This window comes from Copidosoma floridanum, unplaced genomic scaffold (assembly GCF_036245765.1).
Source record: "Copidosoma floridanum isolate Cflo_tuat_1 unplaced genomic scaffold, Cflo_Japanese_pri ptg000020l, whole genome shotgun sequence".
NCBI classification, from domain to species: domain Eukaryota; kingdom Metazoa; phylum Arthropoda; class Insecta; order Hymenoptera; family Encyrtidae; genus Copidosoma; species Copidosoma floridanum.
Window position 1 is genome coordinate 6874286 of NW_028321897.1, and position 18172 is coordinate 6892457.

Sequence of the window (18172 nt, forward strand, 5' to 3'; positions counted from 1 at the left end):
AAGAAGCGAATATTGGTGTGTCAGTGTCGACGATCAGAGAGAATCGGGTGAAAATGCTTGCTGTTCCTCGCACCCCCGTATTATGTACTACGTACAGTAGTGGTAGTAGTGACGAGTGTATACTTACTGCGTAAAGACTGGCGTGAGCATGCACTTACGTTGGTGCTTTTGTCGTATGAGAAAAGAGCTATGGTGTCTCGTCTCGTCGCAGTCGAGTCTCTTCGAGTAGAAAGGGTTTGCCATCAGCACGGGACATTGAGTCTTTGCTCTTGGGGTTTTAAGAAAATGTGGACTTTCAGCGCATATAAATAGCACCGTGAGGTCTTCGTAAGAGCCTCGAGCTCTCTGTTGGCTCGCAAGGGAGCAAAAAAAAAAAAACCAGATGCTTTCAGAGATATTAAAATTTCCTTTTCCGGGGATGATAAATAGCGCGGTTAATCACTCACTTTGTTACTTACGTTCGCAGGCGTGCTCCTACCGGCTCTTGATGTTGATTAATTGCGGAAACTCGCTTGGGAGGTACCCGCACTGTTGTTAATTGCTGTACGGGTCGGTGGCAAAGTTAACTTTGTTTCATTTTTTAAAATCCGTCCAACCGTCTCGAATCGATCGGTAACGGTCACTACGATCGAAATCCAGTTAAACACAAATTTCGATGATTATTTTCCCATTGGGGCCGTAATCCGGCATCAGAGTTCATTGAAAACCCCATCAATAACGAAAAATAACAGCATTACTCTCGATACGGAGAAACCAAACAAAAACCCATTCCTCCTTCGTTGGATTAAAACTTTTTCCATCCCGATCCGCCATCGATCAAGTTTTTTAGCCGATCTACCTCGTGCACGGTAATTTATTGCCATCCGTCGAATCCTTGGGGCAGTACGAAAAAAAGAAAAAAAAAAAAAAAAAAAAAAACAAAAAAGAGAGATTCGGAGTAGGAGCAAAAATAAGACGAAAGGAAAAAAGAAACGAAGTGCGGGGGGGGGGGGGTTGGTAAGTGGGAGGGGGGAGCTTCCAATTAAGAAGAGGTTTTTCACGTTGGTCACCGTCCAGTAGCCCGAGTGAGCTTCTCCAGAGAAATGCCGGAGGAGATACCCACACCGCGCGCCAAGAAACATCGATCCGTTGGGGGCGAAATTTCATCGGGTCGACGTTTCGTATCGGCAGTCCTGTCGTCGTGTCCGCGACATTTATCGGAGCGATAATGAGCGGGAGCAAGTGGGTCGCGCCGTCATCGGGTGGTAAAAATCGTAAATGTCGATTCGACAACAGTACGGACCACCAAGTTGGGTAAATGTACGTCGGAGCGCGGTGGGGCGTCCATCAGTAGTCACAGTCAAGGTTCGGTCAGCCGTAACGATGCATTACTCAGCCACTCGGCCGTATCGTCAACAAATAGCGCGGACGTGCAAAAATCACCAGCTGACACTCTCAGTCCCCTCGAGAGCCGCTTTCTACACAATATACATACCCAGGGCGCATGTATATATATATACACACACGTATATACGGGTGAAGAAGAGAACGATGAATGCGTAACGAGCAGGCGTGCGCGCATAATAAATATGCAAAGTTCAAACAGAGAGAGAGAGAGAGAGAGAGAGAGAAATAATCGTGGACGTGTGAGTGTATGCATACATGAAGAAGAGAGAGCGAGTTGAGTGTCGGTGGGTGCTCGTTATGCAGGTGTGAGTAAAAGAGAGAGAGAGAGAAATATCTACCTGTTGACAGGTGTATGGTTGTCTGTCGCTGCCTGTGCCCGAGGACGCGGAACTGGGGGAGTTCCACCTCGCTCGAGATGCCGACCGACTGTAGGCCGGAATTCCATTTGTACCGAATATCGCGCATCGTGTATCCAACTTGTGGGCCGTGTTCACGTGTGTGATTCCGGCCAGCCGCGTTGTCGTTGCGTTAGTAGCGCGCGCAACACCCATCGCCCGCCGGGGATCGTTCGCCCGCCGCCGCGGTCGGTTTGTCGAGTCGAATGGTGGTTCAGGTAGTCGAGGTACGTAGTGGTGGTTGTTGTTGTTGTTGTTGTTGTTGGTTGTTGTGGTGGTGGTGGTGGTGGTGGAAGTAGAAGAAGAAGAACAACAAGAAGAAGAAGATTTTCATTCGAGATGATTTTGGTGATGCTCGAGGGCTCGGAGGGAAGGGGTTGTACGGGGTAGGGGGGGGGTGTAGGCTGCTGTTGGGGGCTCTACACATGTAACATTTAGATAATGAATATAGGGGACCAGAACAAACAACAACAGATAACATTGCATTCGACTATGTACTATTGATACAATAATGTCTTCTTTTTTTATTTTGTTTTTTTTTTGTTTTTTTTTTTACACATCTTTTTTTTTATAAAAAAAAAGTCTGCCAAGTCAACATGACGTTCGTAATCGTTATGATGAATCGGTTAAAGGGTGGGAATTCATTTAGTTAGGGTATTCTGATTCACCGCGGTAGAGGGTCAAAAATGAAAACACGCCAATGTTTATGGAAACAACAAACCCGCTCGAACAATTGAAAAGAAAAGAAAAAAAAAAAAAAAAAAAAAACAGTGCATTGCGGTACAAAGTATAATTTCGTTTTTTCAGTCGCTGCAGCTGCAAATCACCACGTAGGAGAGGAAAAAAAAAAAAAAAATTGAAACTCCCAATTGTCGTCGGCACGCGGCTCCCACTCGAGCGAGCGTCTGATATTTTCCGTCGAAACACGCAAAGCTCAGCTCGCGAGTGGCGAATAAAAGTTTCGAAGAAGTTGTTTGGAGCAACGTAAAAAAGAAACAACAAAATTAACAGCAGTAAGCACTGCTCTCTTGGAGCCACGCAAATCTGTGACTCGTATCGTTTCTCGGCTCATTTTCTTCCGCTTCTACCCGCAAGCTCGAACAAAAGAAGATCGCGTGTGCCTCAAAAAAGGGTATGATAATTGCTTCGACCGCGGGACAAGAGGAGAGTTGAATCAGAACACCACTAACCGAGGAGGGAAAGGGGGAAAGGGTACTCGAGATCGAGTGGAGTAATTAAAGGAAGTCCCCCTTCGTCCTTCCGCCCGTGTGCCACCTCGCTTAATTTTTTTTTGTTTTTTTTTTTTTCGGTCAGTGTACTCTGTGAGGCGACACTGACGAACCAAGACGGATAAGCAATCGAGAGGCCTTACGTATATATTATTTTTCTGCGACGCCAATTAGACTCGGCTCGAGAGGGACCGAAGAAGCTACGCGCGCAGGAAAGCCCTCGAACGGTATACATCTACATACTCTGCTGCTTTTACCGTGTATTGTGTTGTCTTACTTTGCTGTTGTTGCAGAGGTGCTAATTAATAACCCCAATGGCTCCGGGTTCTTTTGTTGATCGATAAACAACTAGGCATCCAATGGATCGATCGGTAAGTACACCGGAAGGTGAAAAAAAAAAAAAATAAACAAAATAAATAAAAACAATTTAGTCGTCCGTATGGAAATTTCGATAAAACCGAGAGGCCAACGCGACCGCGCGAGTAGTCCAGTGGCACCGCGAAGGGCGTAAATCACGGCAATTAGCCGATTATCCGTAGCCTCGGCTAAATTAGTCCATAAATCGGCCTAGCGGTGCAGTACAGTCGTTACGCCACTGTAACCCACTTCTGGGGTCTCTCTCTCTCGCGTGGATTCTCAAAAATTTTCTCCCACGGCCTCGCCTGCGCCGCCCTCTCCCCTATACTCTATCTCGTTTTCACGCGCTTTCGATCTACCGCCGGTCGACCTTGACACCCGACCTACCTTCCCTCGCGCGGTGCTGCACGCTCCTGTACACGTGTATACGTACATACGTGGTGACTATACGTCTTTTCCAGAGGGTAAGGCCAACCTCGCTTCTCTCGTTGGCTGGACAGTGTTTCTTTTTTCCCGTTTACCGAGTTAACATATGATTTCAGGGAAATTCGTATTGTGACCTACAAACACGACACATAAACGCTGATTTCTCGTTTACAATATCATTCGCAAAGCCTCGCACGTAGAATTACGCTACTGTTCTTTACGGCATTCCTTGAGTAAGCACCGGCTCGGACGAAGGGGAAACTTGGGTGTGACGTATGCGCGCGATGCGAGCGTCGCCCGAGTCGTTTCCTATGGATTTTTAGTGTCGTTTTCTCGCAATGGGACGACGATCGCATCACCTTTTGCCGGAGACTCGGCCTTTCAACGACACGTGCGTCTGTTCAGCTCGTCTATACCACTTACTTGTATAAATATACACTTATTTCTACGGTATACACATATGATACAACTTTTATCGATGATTATCAATATATATATTGTAGTGTGTAATTCGTACTTGTGTTCATCCGGCGATTTCTCTTCTCACTTTTCACACTTAAAACTGTAAAGATTGTATTCAACGAAATCCTTGAAAAAAAATCGCCGGATCGAATTAAAGTACGACAGTTCAGCGAGACAGAGTTTTCTCAAATGTTCATGCTCAGGATACCAGTGTAAAGATATACACGTATACGAGGAGTAAAAATACGAAACATTCGTACGGATGGTGGACAAGGTTTGCCTGCAACGTATACATGAAAAATCGTCGGGAAATATCGGGAAAAGACTGAATCAGGACGACATTCATCAACAACTCGAGTGGTGGTCTGTTGGATCGAAAGAGTTGGAGAATGCACACGTATGGCAATGACTTACAATATTTTACATGCACGTACGGGTGCGAGCGTGCGTGCAACATCTACGTGCAAGCTAATACGTGGGTGAAACCATAAAAAAGACATCGCCGATGAGAACCGCAACGCACGAAAACAAGTTTACGTACCTCACCCGGGCGAATCGATCGAAACTCGGAATATTCATTTCGGCGAGTACCCGTATCGATGCACCCAAGGGGGATGAAATATACTCGGGGCGAGTGAAAAGAAAAAAAAAAAAAAAAAAAAACTACGACGCGGTTGCATTAATCATCGCCAAAGTTGCGTGGCTGAAAGAAAAAACATCCCAAGAGTCGAAGGGAAAAAAAGCCCCCCGGTGGAATACAATATCCACTGGGCCCCCCCCCCCCCGTCGTACACGAGAGCTCAATTATAAAATGCGTCGCGCCCGGCAAGTGCTTATCGGAGACGTGTGTGTAATACTCGTATCGTCGTGCACATGCATCATGCATATATATATACAAAAAACTTACGTATACGTGTTTTGACATTATACCGTGCAGTTGCGTGCACAGAGGTACGGGTGTATTATACACATGGGTCTAATGAGCCTCGGGGACTCGTGTATTCTCGAGCCCCGTTTTCTTCGCGCAGCTGCGAGCGCGTAAATTTTCATGCGCCCTGCGAAGCCCGCAGTGACTTTTGCTCGGCTTGCATTTGCATGCTTGTAAATATTTATGCGACAGAGGGAGAAACTAGTAGAAATACGTGAAGCGCAGATTCAAAGAGTCGCTGCAGAGGGGTATACGTCCGAGATTCGATAAATGCAATTTTTTGGTCCAAGTGTCGTATAAACGTTCTTCTTTGGCATCTAAAACCTTTTCTCCCAGAATCAACAACAAACCGGTAATATTTAAAGCGAAACGAGTAAGAGTTGAATTGGAGAATCCACGAGCAAACGTGTCGACGTTTAGTATAGGCGTGTACATTTGGTGCGGGTCAACTGGGAGCTTTTACATCCTCATTGCGCGTCCACGGCAAATAATTCCTTGGAGCTAAAAACACAAAAATCAACCCATTCCGTTTATTCTCCGGCAGAGAGGAGAGAACGAACCGGCTCTTTTGCTAACGACTGCGACGACGAGCCGTTCTTTTTGTTCAAGAAGCCCCGGTGACTTTCTACGCGGCTGTTTTTTCTTTTTCTTCGATACAGAGAGAGGCACGTCCACTGTTATTTTTCCCCCGGACGAATGGGAGCGATGCGGCGATTAAAACAACGACGTCTGCATGTTGTTTCTCCTCAAGCGCTAATTCCATGGTATAATTTATTCGCCCGGGGTACGCCAGCTAAATGTGCACCCGCTCGAATAAAATACCTTTTCGAGAACGAGATTTTTTTTATTCCATCGATTTCGCTAATTAGACGGTTCGTTTTACCGCTGTACTTGTCATTTTGATGGCAAACTATAAAAAAAGCCTCCCTTCCCCGCCTTGCTTCAGCTTACAAAGATTTGCGATAAGCCTACACTACTCAAACACACGCATGACACAAACTGTACATACGAGATATCTGTGCATGCGAAGAATATATGGATTCGGTAATTCTAATGGCAGTAACAACAAGCAACGAAATGCAGAAAAAAAAAAAAAGGGGACAGAGGATTTTGGGTAAGGGTCGCGAGGGTGAGATGAAAAATAGGTACACCATCGGTCAGCGCGCACGCAAGGGCTGGTCAGATGCCCTGTGCGTCGAATTTATCGGTTTTCGGTTCTCGCGTAGCAACGAGGGTGTTGGTACAGCAGTATACGTGTATAGGTGTATTGACAACGAAATAAGAAGAAGAAGAAGAAGAAAAAAAAGAATAAGTGACACGCAGTGATTCCTTCTGCGCGTTGACGTACGTGTATGCGGTGGTTATAGCGACAGCGATCGATGGGCTTCTCTTTGTTTTCCGATCATCGCTAAGGAAACGCCTCCCTTGGGGCTCGAGCCGTCCTTTGGCCTTACACTGCGTCCCCGGGCACGTGGTTCAGTGCGATATTTTGGAGGCTGTCTTTTTCTTTCTTTTTTTTTTTTTTTTTTTTTTTTTTTTTTTTTTTCTGTATGTACAACGTGTGGTCTGTTGTGGATGTATCGTGTGTTTCGCAGATGTACATATTTTCATCTGGGTCAAAGAAGTTGGAAACTTCTTCCTCTGTTTCGTCATTTTTGTTTTATGCCAGTGGTGACGATAATGATGATGGTGGTCCAAAAGATTTTTGGAGCTGTGTTGTGATTGATATGGCGTTGGAATATGATCAATCCTCGTTTCGGTCGAATTGTTTGCGAGGATAGTTCTCGATATCCGAGTCGAAGTAAACAACGTTTCATACAATTACGGTTGCGATGCAACGATAATTAGATAGTACTGTTGTGGGTCTTCATCAATTTCCACTAGTAAGGTACGTCTCTTTGGGGGCAATTAAAACTTTCCACAGTATTATAGTTATTAATCTGTTTTTTTTTTTTTTTTTTTTTTTTTTTTTTTTTTTTTTTTTTAAAGGTAAAACAAATACACATCATAATACACACAAATAGTAAAAGAAAATAAAAAAAAATCTTTGATGGATGGACAAAGTTAGGTTACCTGTACTTATGAATGAAAGTAAACTTGTCGAGAAACGTAAATAAGATTGTACCTCAATTGTTAAAAACAAATTGTTAAAATAAATGGCATGTAATATTTCAACATAAAATATATACCAACTTGCTGAATTCAACAAAACTACCGGCAGCCAAGGATAACTGCGAAGATGTCACCAACATTATCCACGATTCTTTTGGTACGATATTTTATATGTAGACGGAGGGTGTCGTGAATTTTTTTTTTCCACCCAAGAGACATGACATGGCAACTCGGAAACAATGATATATAAATTGAGTGTAGGCAACCCCCCCAAAAAAGCGAGCAACAAAAAAAATAGATTGGAAGGTATACCGCCTGACTCGACGATAATCGAGTGATCGTCGGTATGAATCAATGGAGCAAAAAAAAAGAAAAATGGTCAGATGGATGAAAACAAAAAAAAAAAAAAAAAAAAAAATGAACGAAAGAAATAAAGATAGTACGCCGGATCTAATCGGCTCGTGTCGCGCATACAGCCACGTGACGATGCCATTTACAGTTAGCGCCAGCTGAGCCGTCATGCGCACCCTCTTCCCTTCCACCCCTTACATTGGCGGTGAGGTTGGAAAAGCTCTAGATTTATAGCTTTACTTTTTCCTCCGCGTACACGACTCTTAGGTATAAAGCTTTTCTCTCTTGACGTTTAAAATTCGGGTGCTCAGTTAGGCGTGGACTGACAAATTAGCCTGGAAATTGCATCGTCATTAGCAGTTGAGGCACCTACATATGTATATCTACACGTGGAATCGGTAATAGTAGCTGGTAGCGCTGGCAAAACCGGTATCACACGGTCTGTATTGCAGACTATTATAAATCTTATGCAGCTTGAGAAAGAAAGGAAAAAAAAGAGAGTCGCTGGAGGCCTCGTCCAATAAGCCATCCTCGCTCGCATTGCACATGTATGTGTATAAACTTACATCTAAATTTTAGCTGGAGTGTATGTATGTATGTGTGTGTGCATGTATTTATGTATGTATGTATGTATGTATGAGTGTGTGTTTGGGTATATAGATGATTGTGTGTATGCGTGATACGCGGTGGAAAAAGGACGAGTTGGAAGCGAGTCGTCATGGGAAAATGGGCTCTTGGAGTGGCGCCAAAAACAATCGGCTCTCGCGCACAGCGACACATAGGTAGAGAAGCTTATTTTTTTTATTTGCTTATTTTATTTATTTTTTTTTTTCAACACAATTTCGTTGCTTCGCGAAAAGAGCCCATTCGTTTCTCGCTCCTTTTACACCCTAAAGAGGAGCAATAAAGAAACAGCTGCAGGCGTCTTTGTTTGCTCTATTGAGTATTTGATATGATGCTTTGACGCAATTGAAATGTACGTAAATCGTATGGAGTTCTCCTTTTGTATTGCTTTTGATTATAGGTATGTTTGGAAGTGTGAATTTCGTTTTGGTTGTAATGGGTGGTATGGTAATGCTGATGTTGGTAAGACCTACGAAAGATGAGAGCGAATGGAGTGTAAACGAGTCGTAATATCGACACCTCTATAAAACGACAGCTCTCAAACTCATCAGAGCACGAGCGCCTCTGTGGAGTACAGTTCATGGCAAAGTCGTCAACCACATTGTACATTCTAACGATTTCTGAAGCTCGTAAACTCACTACTTCTTGAATTTGAAATACACTTGCCCTCGCACTTACATACGTAACACACCACACCAGATAAGGTGGTCTACTCGTCGTTCGAGGATCGATTTTTGCGACCGTAAATGTGAATGAGTGTGGAAAGCGTACAGCAGCCGGTCGAGGTTGTATACTGCCACTCTTTGGCAACGATGTTGCGGTTAACGACGTTATCTTCGCTCGTAGTCGTCGACCCGGTCATTTTCCAGCTTGGGCTGCTTATTACGAGTACTATCGTTTCGTTGCAAATGAAAAGGTTGCTAATGTCAATTATTTTTTTCTCTGGATGTATTGAAAACTGTTTTGTTAAAATTTTTGTGAAATAGTGAGATGGGTGATAGCATAAAATTATAAAAAACGATAAGTCAATTTGCTAGGCCATGACTACTAATTTGGTTCTAAGTAGTATATACACCTGTTTCGTCAGACCGTTTATTTTACTGATGATTAAAGTTCACAAGGTGTTTTGCGATTGTAACCAGTAATGAAATTATATGTAAAACATGATTTCAGAGTATAGGTAAATAAGATCGTTTATTTTACTGATGATTGAAGTTCACAAGGTGTTTTGCGATTGTAACCAGCAACGAAATTATATGTAAAACATGATTTCAGAGTATAGGTAAATAAGCTGATGAATTTCATTTTCTTTAAAATTTGTGAGTTTCAAGGAGCACAGGGTAAAAAGCTTGGTATGAAGAGAATAATAATTTCCGGGAACTCGATGAAGAGAACGAGAAGTAATTGAACTCATGATAAGCTTGACATAGAAGTTCCGAGTGGTAAAAAGTCGAAAAGTGACCTAATGCACCTTCAATTTTTTAAGGTCAAGCGCTGGAAGAGATCATTTGGGTTAAGAAGATTCCATAGATTTGTTAGTTGTGAAGTTTTGTTAAAATTTTTTTCTTCTTAACCATCGAAAAATGATTTTAATTGATAAATAATCAAAACGCATTAATGATAATAAATTCAATCCCATGCAGATACACCGAATCTCCAAGTAGTACAGATCAATATATGGTCAGACTCACCTCAAAGTCACTAATAAGCGATGCAAACTTTTTATTTCCACCAGCAAATCTCAATTATACCTTACCTCAAAACACACTTGCAATCAATAAAGTTTCCTCACTGGCCATGGCAAAAAGCAAAAGCTTGCTTGGCAAACTGTACCGCATCCATTGAAACCAACTCGAAACACGCAATAAAATTTCTTGCCGTGAAAAGCCGTGCCGATTAAGATATTATCGTCAAAGGGCGGAGTCCGAGCCAACCGACGCGTATTATGTTTTTGCAGCTGAATATAACTCGACGACCGTCGACTAGAGCCCGATTGCGGTCTCTCTGAACGTCCTTTTCCCTGTCGCTTCCTGTTTGACCAGTAAGTAATTTCAAAAAGGTAAAAAAAGACATTGCCACCTTCTGACGTTTTGCTGTTTACAAACTTTATTTTCTGTGAAGGGCAAAAAATGAATGATTCGCCAGAAAAATTGTCAAAGTGAAGGGCTACGCAATAAAACAATCGAGTACTGAAATGTGCGCGGAAGCAGAAACACGAGCAAGTAAGTTCTCGCGCTCGAGTTGCTTGAAAGCGGCTTGACAGGGCGACTCATCTTCGGTCCCACTTTCTCCAGTGACTTACTCCTGCCGCCGTCAACCAACACTCGCGCGACCGATCATTTCCACCTTTCCTCCTCCTTTGGCACTATTACACACGCGGCTCTGTTTATCTCGGCGAGAGCTTTTACGTTGGACGTGGCGAAAACACTGCGTGTCTTTGGATTATCTGTTTGGTTAGCAGTGGTGGCTGTGTGGTAGTTTGCCAAGTTGCTTTTCGGGCAGACACCATAGTTGAAAATTCAATCTTTGACTTTGTTAATTTGCAAAGGGTTAACTTTGTACGTAACTTTGTACGGTGCTAGCCTTTTAACAATTAATAGCGCCGAATTACGATCTTGCACGTGACATCGAGCGTTTTGGGTGAAGTGGTATCGTTTTGTTGAATAATTCGTCTACGTAAGTCTAATTTTGTAAATATGAAGAAATTTTTAAACAAAGCAAAGGTTAATATCAAAAAGCGGAGTAAAGGAACTCTGTAAAGTTGGCAGAGTTATCGCACGTCAGCCTGCTTTGAAAACTCTCTTTTATTTCCGTGCTTCTCCCGTGCCTTTGTGACTTTTGTTTTTTGGTGCAACTTAAAAAAGTACCAACAAAGAATTTAAGCTGTTCTGGGATTCACTTTTAACTTTGAAAACATGAAGAATTTTTGTTTTGGTGACCAAGTAACGTCAGTATAGTAACCACGTTTACTTTGGCATACAAGTAGATACGGCCAATGTATGGTCAGACACGGCACATTTCCGAAATATTTATACCTCGGCTATTGTCTGACTGTCGATATCATAACTATGTGCATCTGCAAATAATCCAAATGACCAAGCATTCGTGTTGTATTCGTACAGAACATCCATCGCATCCGTTGAATCGCACAAAAACATCGGGTCACGAAAAACGGCTTCATTCAATTTCCGCCTCGTAGCCGAATAATTGAGGTACCGCATGATGGGTGGAAAAAAAATTGGTCAGTCGTATGTCCATGAAAAAAAGGAAAAAAAACATCGTCCAGCCAATCAACGACACCTACACTGGCTAATGAATCAACTGGATGAAAAAAACTACGGCGACAGCGGTGTGTACCTTGGAAAAAGATAACCGGGCCAGCCGTACACATATAATATTTGCTCTCCGCATTACAGCACACGAAAACTCACACGCGTGCTCGGAGCTGTGAGAGAAAAAAACACTCTTACACACACACACCTTCACGTGGGTATTCGTGCACACAACCAATGTACACTCACATCGGCAATTCAATCCATTAGTTTTAAGCTCTCGATACACCGTGACCAGGGTTACGTTTGCAAACACATACACGCGAAGATAATACGCAGTGTGCATACGCAGATAAGTAGTAGTGACAGTAGTTTGCAGGGTCGGGTGCAACTTGCCAGTTGAGAGGAGGGCCACAGTGCATTTTGGCTGCACAAAGTCACGCTGACACACACACACATACACACACAAGTGCCGTGTTACAAGTAGTAGTAGTAGTAGTAGTGATTGCGACAGAGATTCGTAGATTCGAAAGACAAAGAGAATCAGAGAGAAGTGTAACAACTGTACTTACAGCTGCAGAGAGTGACTTGGCAGTGCGGTCGAGGTGGAGGAGGGGTGGATGTTCGTGTTTGTACTCTTGATGTTGTGAAGGGTGAGTCGGAGGGAGAGTGACCTGATGGACGGGGGCCGAAGCTTTAGATGGGGAGGATAGTTCGTTGGTGCGGGAGATTAACACATGGCCAAATCGATGGGCGCGTGAACGTGTTTGTGTGCTTGGGTATGCGATTAAGGAACGGCGTGGATTGATGTATGTGTATGAGGAAATCCACAAAAAACATCCCATTTCGGTAAAAAAAAAATGTTTGTGAGACACACCTTCGAGATTGGGCTCGTTTTACTCATAATCCCAAGTACTATGAGGAAACATTTTTGATCATTGGTTTCAGTGAGGTTGATGCCCTTTTCCCGCGATTCACATGCTATTATTATATGTATATAGATAACATATGTATGGATATAATTTTAACACGCAAATCGCGGAAAAAGGGTATCCTTTCATTGAAACCCGTGTTCAAAATTTTTTCCTCATAGTAGATCACACTACGAGTAAAATGAGCCTGGTTTCACCTCAAAAAAATTTTTTTTTATTGAAATAGGGGACAAAAACGGGGTATTTTTTGTGGATTTTCTCACATGTATGATGGCTTGAAGCTGCCTTTTGTCCAAATGTTTTGGCCTATAATCGACAAATGGTGCGGGAGCGTGAACAGAGTGTGTTTGTGGTTGGGCGAGCGTTTTATGCCCCAACTCATGCTTAAAGGTAGTTACATTTCGTAACTACTAGTTTATTTTGTCCTTGTGTTGTTACTTTTTTTATTTAAATATTATTTTAATACTGTAGCAGCAGAGAAAAAGAATGGCAACGAATGCACACGTAATTGTGCATTTTTTTTCTTTTTTATTGGCTTTCTAGCACATACCTATGTAGCATATGTGAAATAGCCTACTTGTGGAGGAAAAATCAAGAAAAAAAAAACTGGTTTTGCGTAAAATATAGGCACATTCGATGCTCAACGCTATATTCTTGTGGACCAGGTTTATCTAACTTTTGTGAAAACGAGAGGTGTGGGTCAAAACTTCGCTGATGACCTCTCGCGAGTCACTCATTGCAAGTGTAGTTTCTCGCAGCGGAGGTCGGTTTTGCGAAGGCGATGGGTCTCTCGTAAGGCTTGCACATGCGTGCTCACGTGGTACAAGAGTCCTGAGATGGGAATGGAAATAGAGAAGTACAGTAGACAGTCAGATATTACTCTAACGAATAGGTAGATATTTATGAATATAATATTGCACTAGTGTAGAAGTGATGGTTGGTGGTTGGTGGTTGGTGGTGGTGGTGGTAGTGGTCTTTTGCTCATAGTACAAATTATGTGCAAGTGACGTCTTTTTATTTTCGTTGACCTGAAAAAAGAGATATTTAAAAAAACGTGGCTGTACGTGTGTAAGAGAGAGAGAGAGAGAGATAGAAAGAAGGAGAGTTGGTTGCACACATGATAAACACAAGGAGTAGGAGGAAGAACGTCTGGAGAGTGTAAGCCCTTTTTCACGAGGAAGAGAGAAAAACTCGGGTGAGGATAAAAAAAACGAGAGGCATCATCGTCATACCGATTGCGAGGCAAAACGGAGTTGAAAAAAAAGAAGAGTATCATGTTGCGTACATCAAATAAGACACGCACAAAAGAGAGCAAGTAAGTGATGTTACTTTGATGTCAGTGCACCCCCAGCGCGTGTCGTTTTAATCCTCCGTACGTGCCTCAGACACTCCCTTTGGTTTAATTTTCAAGGAGGAGACGAGAGGAAGGAAGGATGGAAGGAAGGAAGGGATCTGTCTTTCAAGCTTTGGGTGTCTGCCATTCACGCCTCGGGTTTAATTTTGTATGGAACCCCTCCCAAGCTCTTTAGCTACATTAACTCCTCGTAAGCTTAAATATCGCGGGACGCGTATAGCTGAGCTTTCTCTTTCAAAAGCTGATGTTTTTTTTATATCTTTCTCATTTTTGTTTGCCCCGATCTACAAGCTCGAAATAAACATCTAGCTTTCCTTGCTGCTCTTTTTGCACCCAGAGAACAAAAGTAATTCTGTAAACAACGTGATAAAACGAGTCGGAAAAAAAAAAAAAAAAAAAAAACCATCGAAAAGTTCGTTACGATCGTAGACACTATGCGCATGGATAACGGAGGGCGCGAGATAACAAAGAGCAGAGAAGTTGGCAGCGTTAATTGCTCGCGAGTATCGCTTTTTGCCCCCTCCCAAAAGTAAGTAAGAGGAATTCCGTGTAGCCCGCGACCCCGTGCTCTTTTGCTCCCTGTCAATGATTGCGACTCGCGCCTCCGACGGTGAGTAAGTAAGTAAGTATACGAGTGCCGCTGCTCTTGGCGCTAATTGCGTTGTTCTGCTCTTCGCGCCTCGAGTTTGTTGCACAACGCCCCGTTCGAATGTACGTGGATTTTCTTGTTCCACTGCGGATCCTTGCGCGACTGGGTGATGAGCTACGGTAGTCGTCGAGTGCAGCGCCGCGTCTGACGACGTAATGGAGTATATTTGGACGGTTGGGAAATTCTCTCTTCCTGTGTGTCAAGGTGTGTGTGTGTGTAAATGTAAGTGGATAAAGTTGGTATGGTTCATTAAAAACGATAGAATTGACGTTTGTTAAGAAACTGGCCGTCGCTGTTTGCTGATGATGTTGGGGAGGCCGCGTGCTGGATACTTACAACTTTCGATTTCGATGTTGCACAGCTGCCGATCCATGGGAAAGTACTGCAGGTTCATCGGACACGACGCAGTGATCGTTAATCTGCAACAGAACGAAGGGAAAATTTTTCAGTCCATGTAATTTTTGTTTACATCCCATAGGTGCACGGGAAAAAGGGATGTTGAGGATAATTTAAAAAATAGTTTCCGTCAGACTTGCTTCAATTGTGCAAGTAAGGTCCACGCAATGGGATATAAAGAGAACAGACGGGTATGTTGCTGCAATAGTTCGATTGAGAGATTAGAGCTTTGGCCAGAGTTGGGGGATCAATTGTTACCGTGGAACTGAACAACGAGTTGCGCGAGAGACCAAAGAAAAATTTGCCTCCACGCCAGCATGGGGGTTGTATACGGTCCTGTAGGCGTGGGTGGAATGAAAAAGACTGTCCACAACTCGAATGTACGGAGAAAGTGTCTTTTTTTTGGGGACTCGTATTGTTTTGGGAATTTCGTTTATCAAAATTTGAAAAATTGAGGAGCCGTTTATTCATTACCCTCTAGATCTCATCAGGTGAAAGTTAAATCTTTCCGGGGGTGAAAACTAAAACGATGATTTTAATTATAGAGTAACTCAAAGGAAGAGTCATACTTAACTCATAAATGTAATCGTTTCTCTCTTTATGAGTTCATTTTTACCCTGATATAGGCTTTGTGCTGCTTTTACAGGTAAAAAAACATTGTGTTTTACGTTATAAAGCTGTCATGACTTATTTGCAAATTCAGTTTCCACTCAATCCTTGACTCAGTCAATTTTAAACAGTATTTTTCAATCACTCGTGTACATCAATTTTGCGATGAATTCACCACTACATATACGCGAGACTCGTTTCACGCAGGAACGACAAGCTTTCCGTCATAGTAGTGACAAAAGCAGAGACAAAAATCCAGCTAGCCGCGGCAAACTGGCAAACAACACCTCTTGCACACCACTGGCTCCTCCTGTTAATTTCGTTATAATAATTTTAATGGGCGATGAACTGCGTACAGCGACATCATAACCCATGATTCGATTTCCTTGAATGTAAAATTCGCTGAAGCTCAGTTCGGCCCAACTGATTTTCCACGCCCACCTACTCTCTTTGCGTGTTTATTCTGGCCCCTTTGATTCTCACCCATACGTAATTATCGTCATTATCGAGTGATTGCTCGTTTCTCGTGGATGATTTTACTGCCCCCTCGTTAGTTTATTTTTGAACTGATACATGTTTGCGTTGCCGTACTTAATACGTACGCTACTTTCAAAGTTTCGCGGAACATTTTTCGATATGATTAAAATACGGAAGCCATGATTTCAGAGATTTTCTTGCAAAAATGGAGCAAACAAAAAACGAGGAAGATAAGGGACAGCGCGAATATCCGAAATATCAGAGACGAAGTTGACGAAACGCTTACAACGCAATTTACATTGTGTCTCCTTAACTCGAGTCCAACCCCGTAGAGTACACCCCTCCGAAGTAACTTTATTTCAGTCCATTCGAGACTTGACAATGCACCGCAAATTAATGTACAACTGTACCTTGCATAATTCATTTTGGCTCGTATAGCCGGATTTTCGCTTCGCGGGTGTATACACGCGCAACAATACCCGCGCGCGATACAACGCAATCAAGCGCAAAATGAATTTCGAGGAGCTTGACGTCATCCACGTGGTTTGGCCGACAAAAACGAGTCCACAAACATCGAGACGATAATTGCGTCCTGACCCACAGCCACGCCGATGGTGCCTGTTTGCGATGCCGCGACAACTTTAATTTCCAAACTTCGTCCCTCATCCCGTTGTCTCGGGGATAGCGTGGGACTGCGGCTCTTCACGCAACACCGTCGTTAGGAGGGAGGAGATTTGGTTAATCGAATCGCGCAATCTTCGAGCCCGAGTACTCGCTTGAGAATCAATTTCATACGAACTTTTCGACCCACATTTTCATGGTATTGCGGTAAATGTGCAGAGATATTGGATTCTCCGAGCTCCCTTTTGCTAAAGTTATTCCACTCCAAGCCAGGGGATTTTATTTCTTTGGAAATGCATTAAAACAATCGAGCACTCGGCAACTTTGAAAAGGGCGTAGGCCCAATTAGTTCCCGAGAGTCGAGTAATCAACGCACACCCGGCAATGGCCGGTCACCGTAGCGTCAGATATGTACTTTCGGTCGATAACGAAATCAGGCAAACGAACCGACGACGCCAACTCCGGCACGCCCTCCAATCAATTGGTTTGCGGTCACGCGTATATCTTTGCTCCTTTCGCTCGTGTCATGTGCGAGCAGTTGAACGCTTTTGCTGTTACCGTAAGCGCTTCGGTCGAAAAGGATTGAATTACGCGCGTTTTGCAAGAGTATATGTCTGAATCATCGGGATTTCCACGGGATCTCATGACTGAAGGTATTCACTTCCTTTTCCTCCATTTTACACGTACCCAAGCTTGCGAAAGCTCTACTCGAAGATTCTTCTGGCACTGCATACTATTTTTTTTTTTTCCACGTTTCAGCCGCCAATGTCTCACTTGACTATTTTTTTTTGTATTATTTGTTTATGATGACGTGGCTTCACAACTTAATGGTGGCTTCGAAGACAAGAAAATTGTGGACGTTATCACACTCGGAGTAACAGTGAATATCAATAAATGAGGATCGATCTCCGTGCCAGTTCTTGCGTAACGGGGGAAAAATTCAATGCGATCGAGCTCCATCGAGTACACCGTAAAACGCTTAAATTCACTCTCGACTGGGCAGCAGCACAAGAACACTCTACACCTGTAGTAGAGAAAGGCGGCGCTCTCGATTCTTCTCTCACGCTGCTGGGGGAAAAAAAAAAAAATTGCCAGAGAGAATCATTTGCGAGTACTCTCTCCTTCTCGCCGGCGATTGCTTCGATATTCCTTTTCTTCTTTACGTCCGCTTCCACCACCCCTCCTCGTTTTACGAGCAGAATAAAAAAAAAAAACGTCGCCTCTTGTTCTTCTACTTTGGCCGCTTTTCTCCCTTCTCTATGGTTTTTTTTTTTTTTCTGTTTTATGGTGGATCACTTTTGCGCTTTTCGAAATATTACATCACGCATACGCCTTGTTTGTCACTTTATTCGAGTTCTTCATGCTATTTAGGTACATTGAAATTTTGTCTCCACACACGCAAACTCAATATTCCAGTTAAAGCTACGTTGGAGCAAAGTCGGGGGTGAAAGTTGAAAACGAGTTTAGGAAATTCCTCCCGTAAAATGCAGGAGCTTCAAATCCGACTCAAAAGAGGATGTGCGCTTCGGTCAGAGGCAAATGAAGCGAACGCGCCTCAAATGAATTCCCGTGTAAGTAGCGCGCACAGCTTT

General features: G+C 43.2%; 1 protein-coding gene across 6 annotated transcripts in view; it reads right to left on the bottom strand.

Moving 5' to 3' along the window:
* The window catches only part of Rdl (Resistant to dieldrin), a 133444-nt gene that overhangs the window by 25625 nt on the left and 89647 nt on the right, over window positions 1-18172 (bottom strand). For 3 of the 6 annotated variants that reach the window (XM_089594078.1, XM_089594083.1, XM_089594080.1), the window contains 2 exons: window positions 14814-14896; window positions 1725-1862 (listed from right to left, as the gene is read on the bottom strand). In XM_089594078.1, coding sequence (XP_089450204.1) covers window positions 1725-1862; window positions 14814-14896 — 221 coding nt within the window. The remainder of the gene's footprint in view (window positions 1-1724; window positions 1863-14813; window positions 14897-18172) is intronic. The other 3 variants (XM_089594082.1, XM_089594081.1, XM_089594079.1) reach the window with 1 other exon arrangement.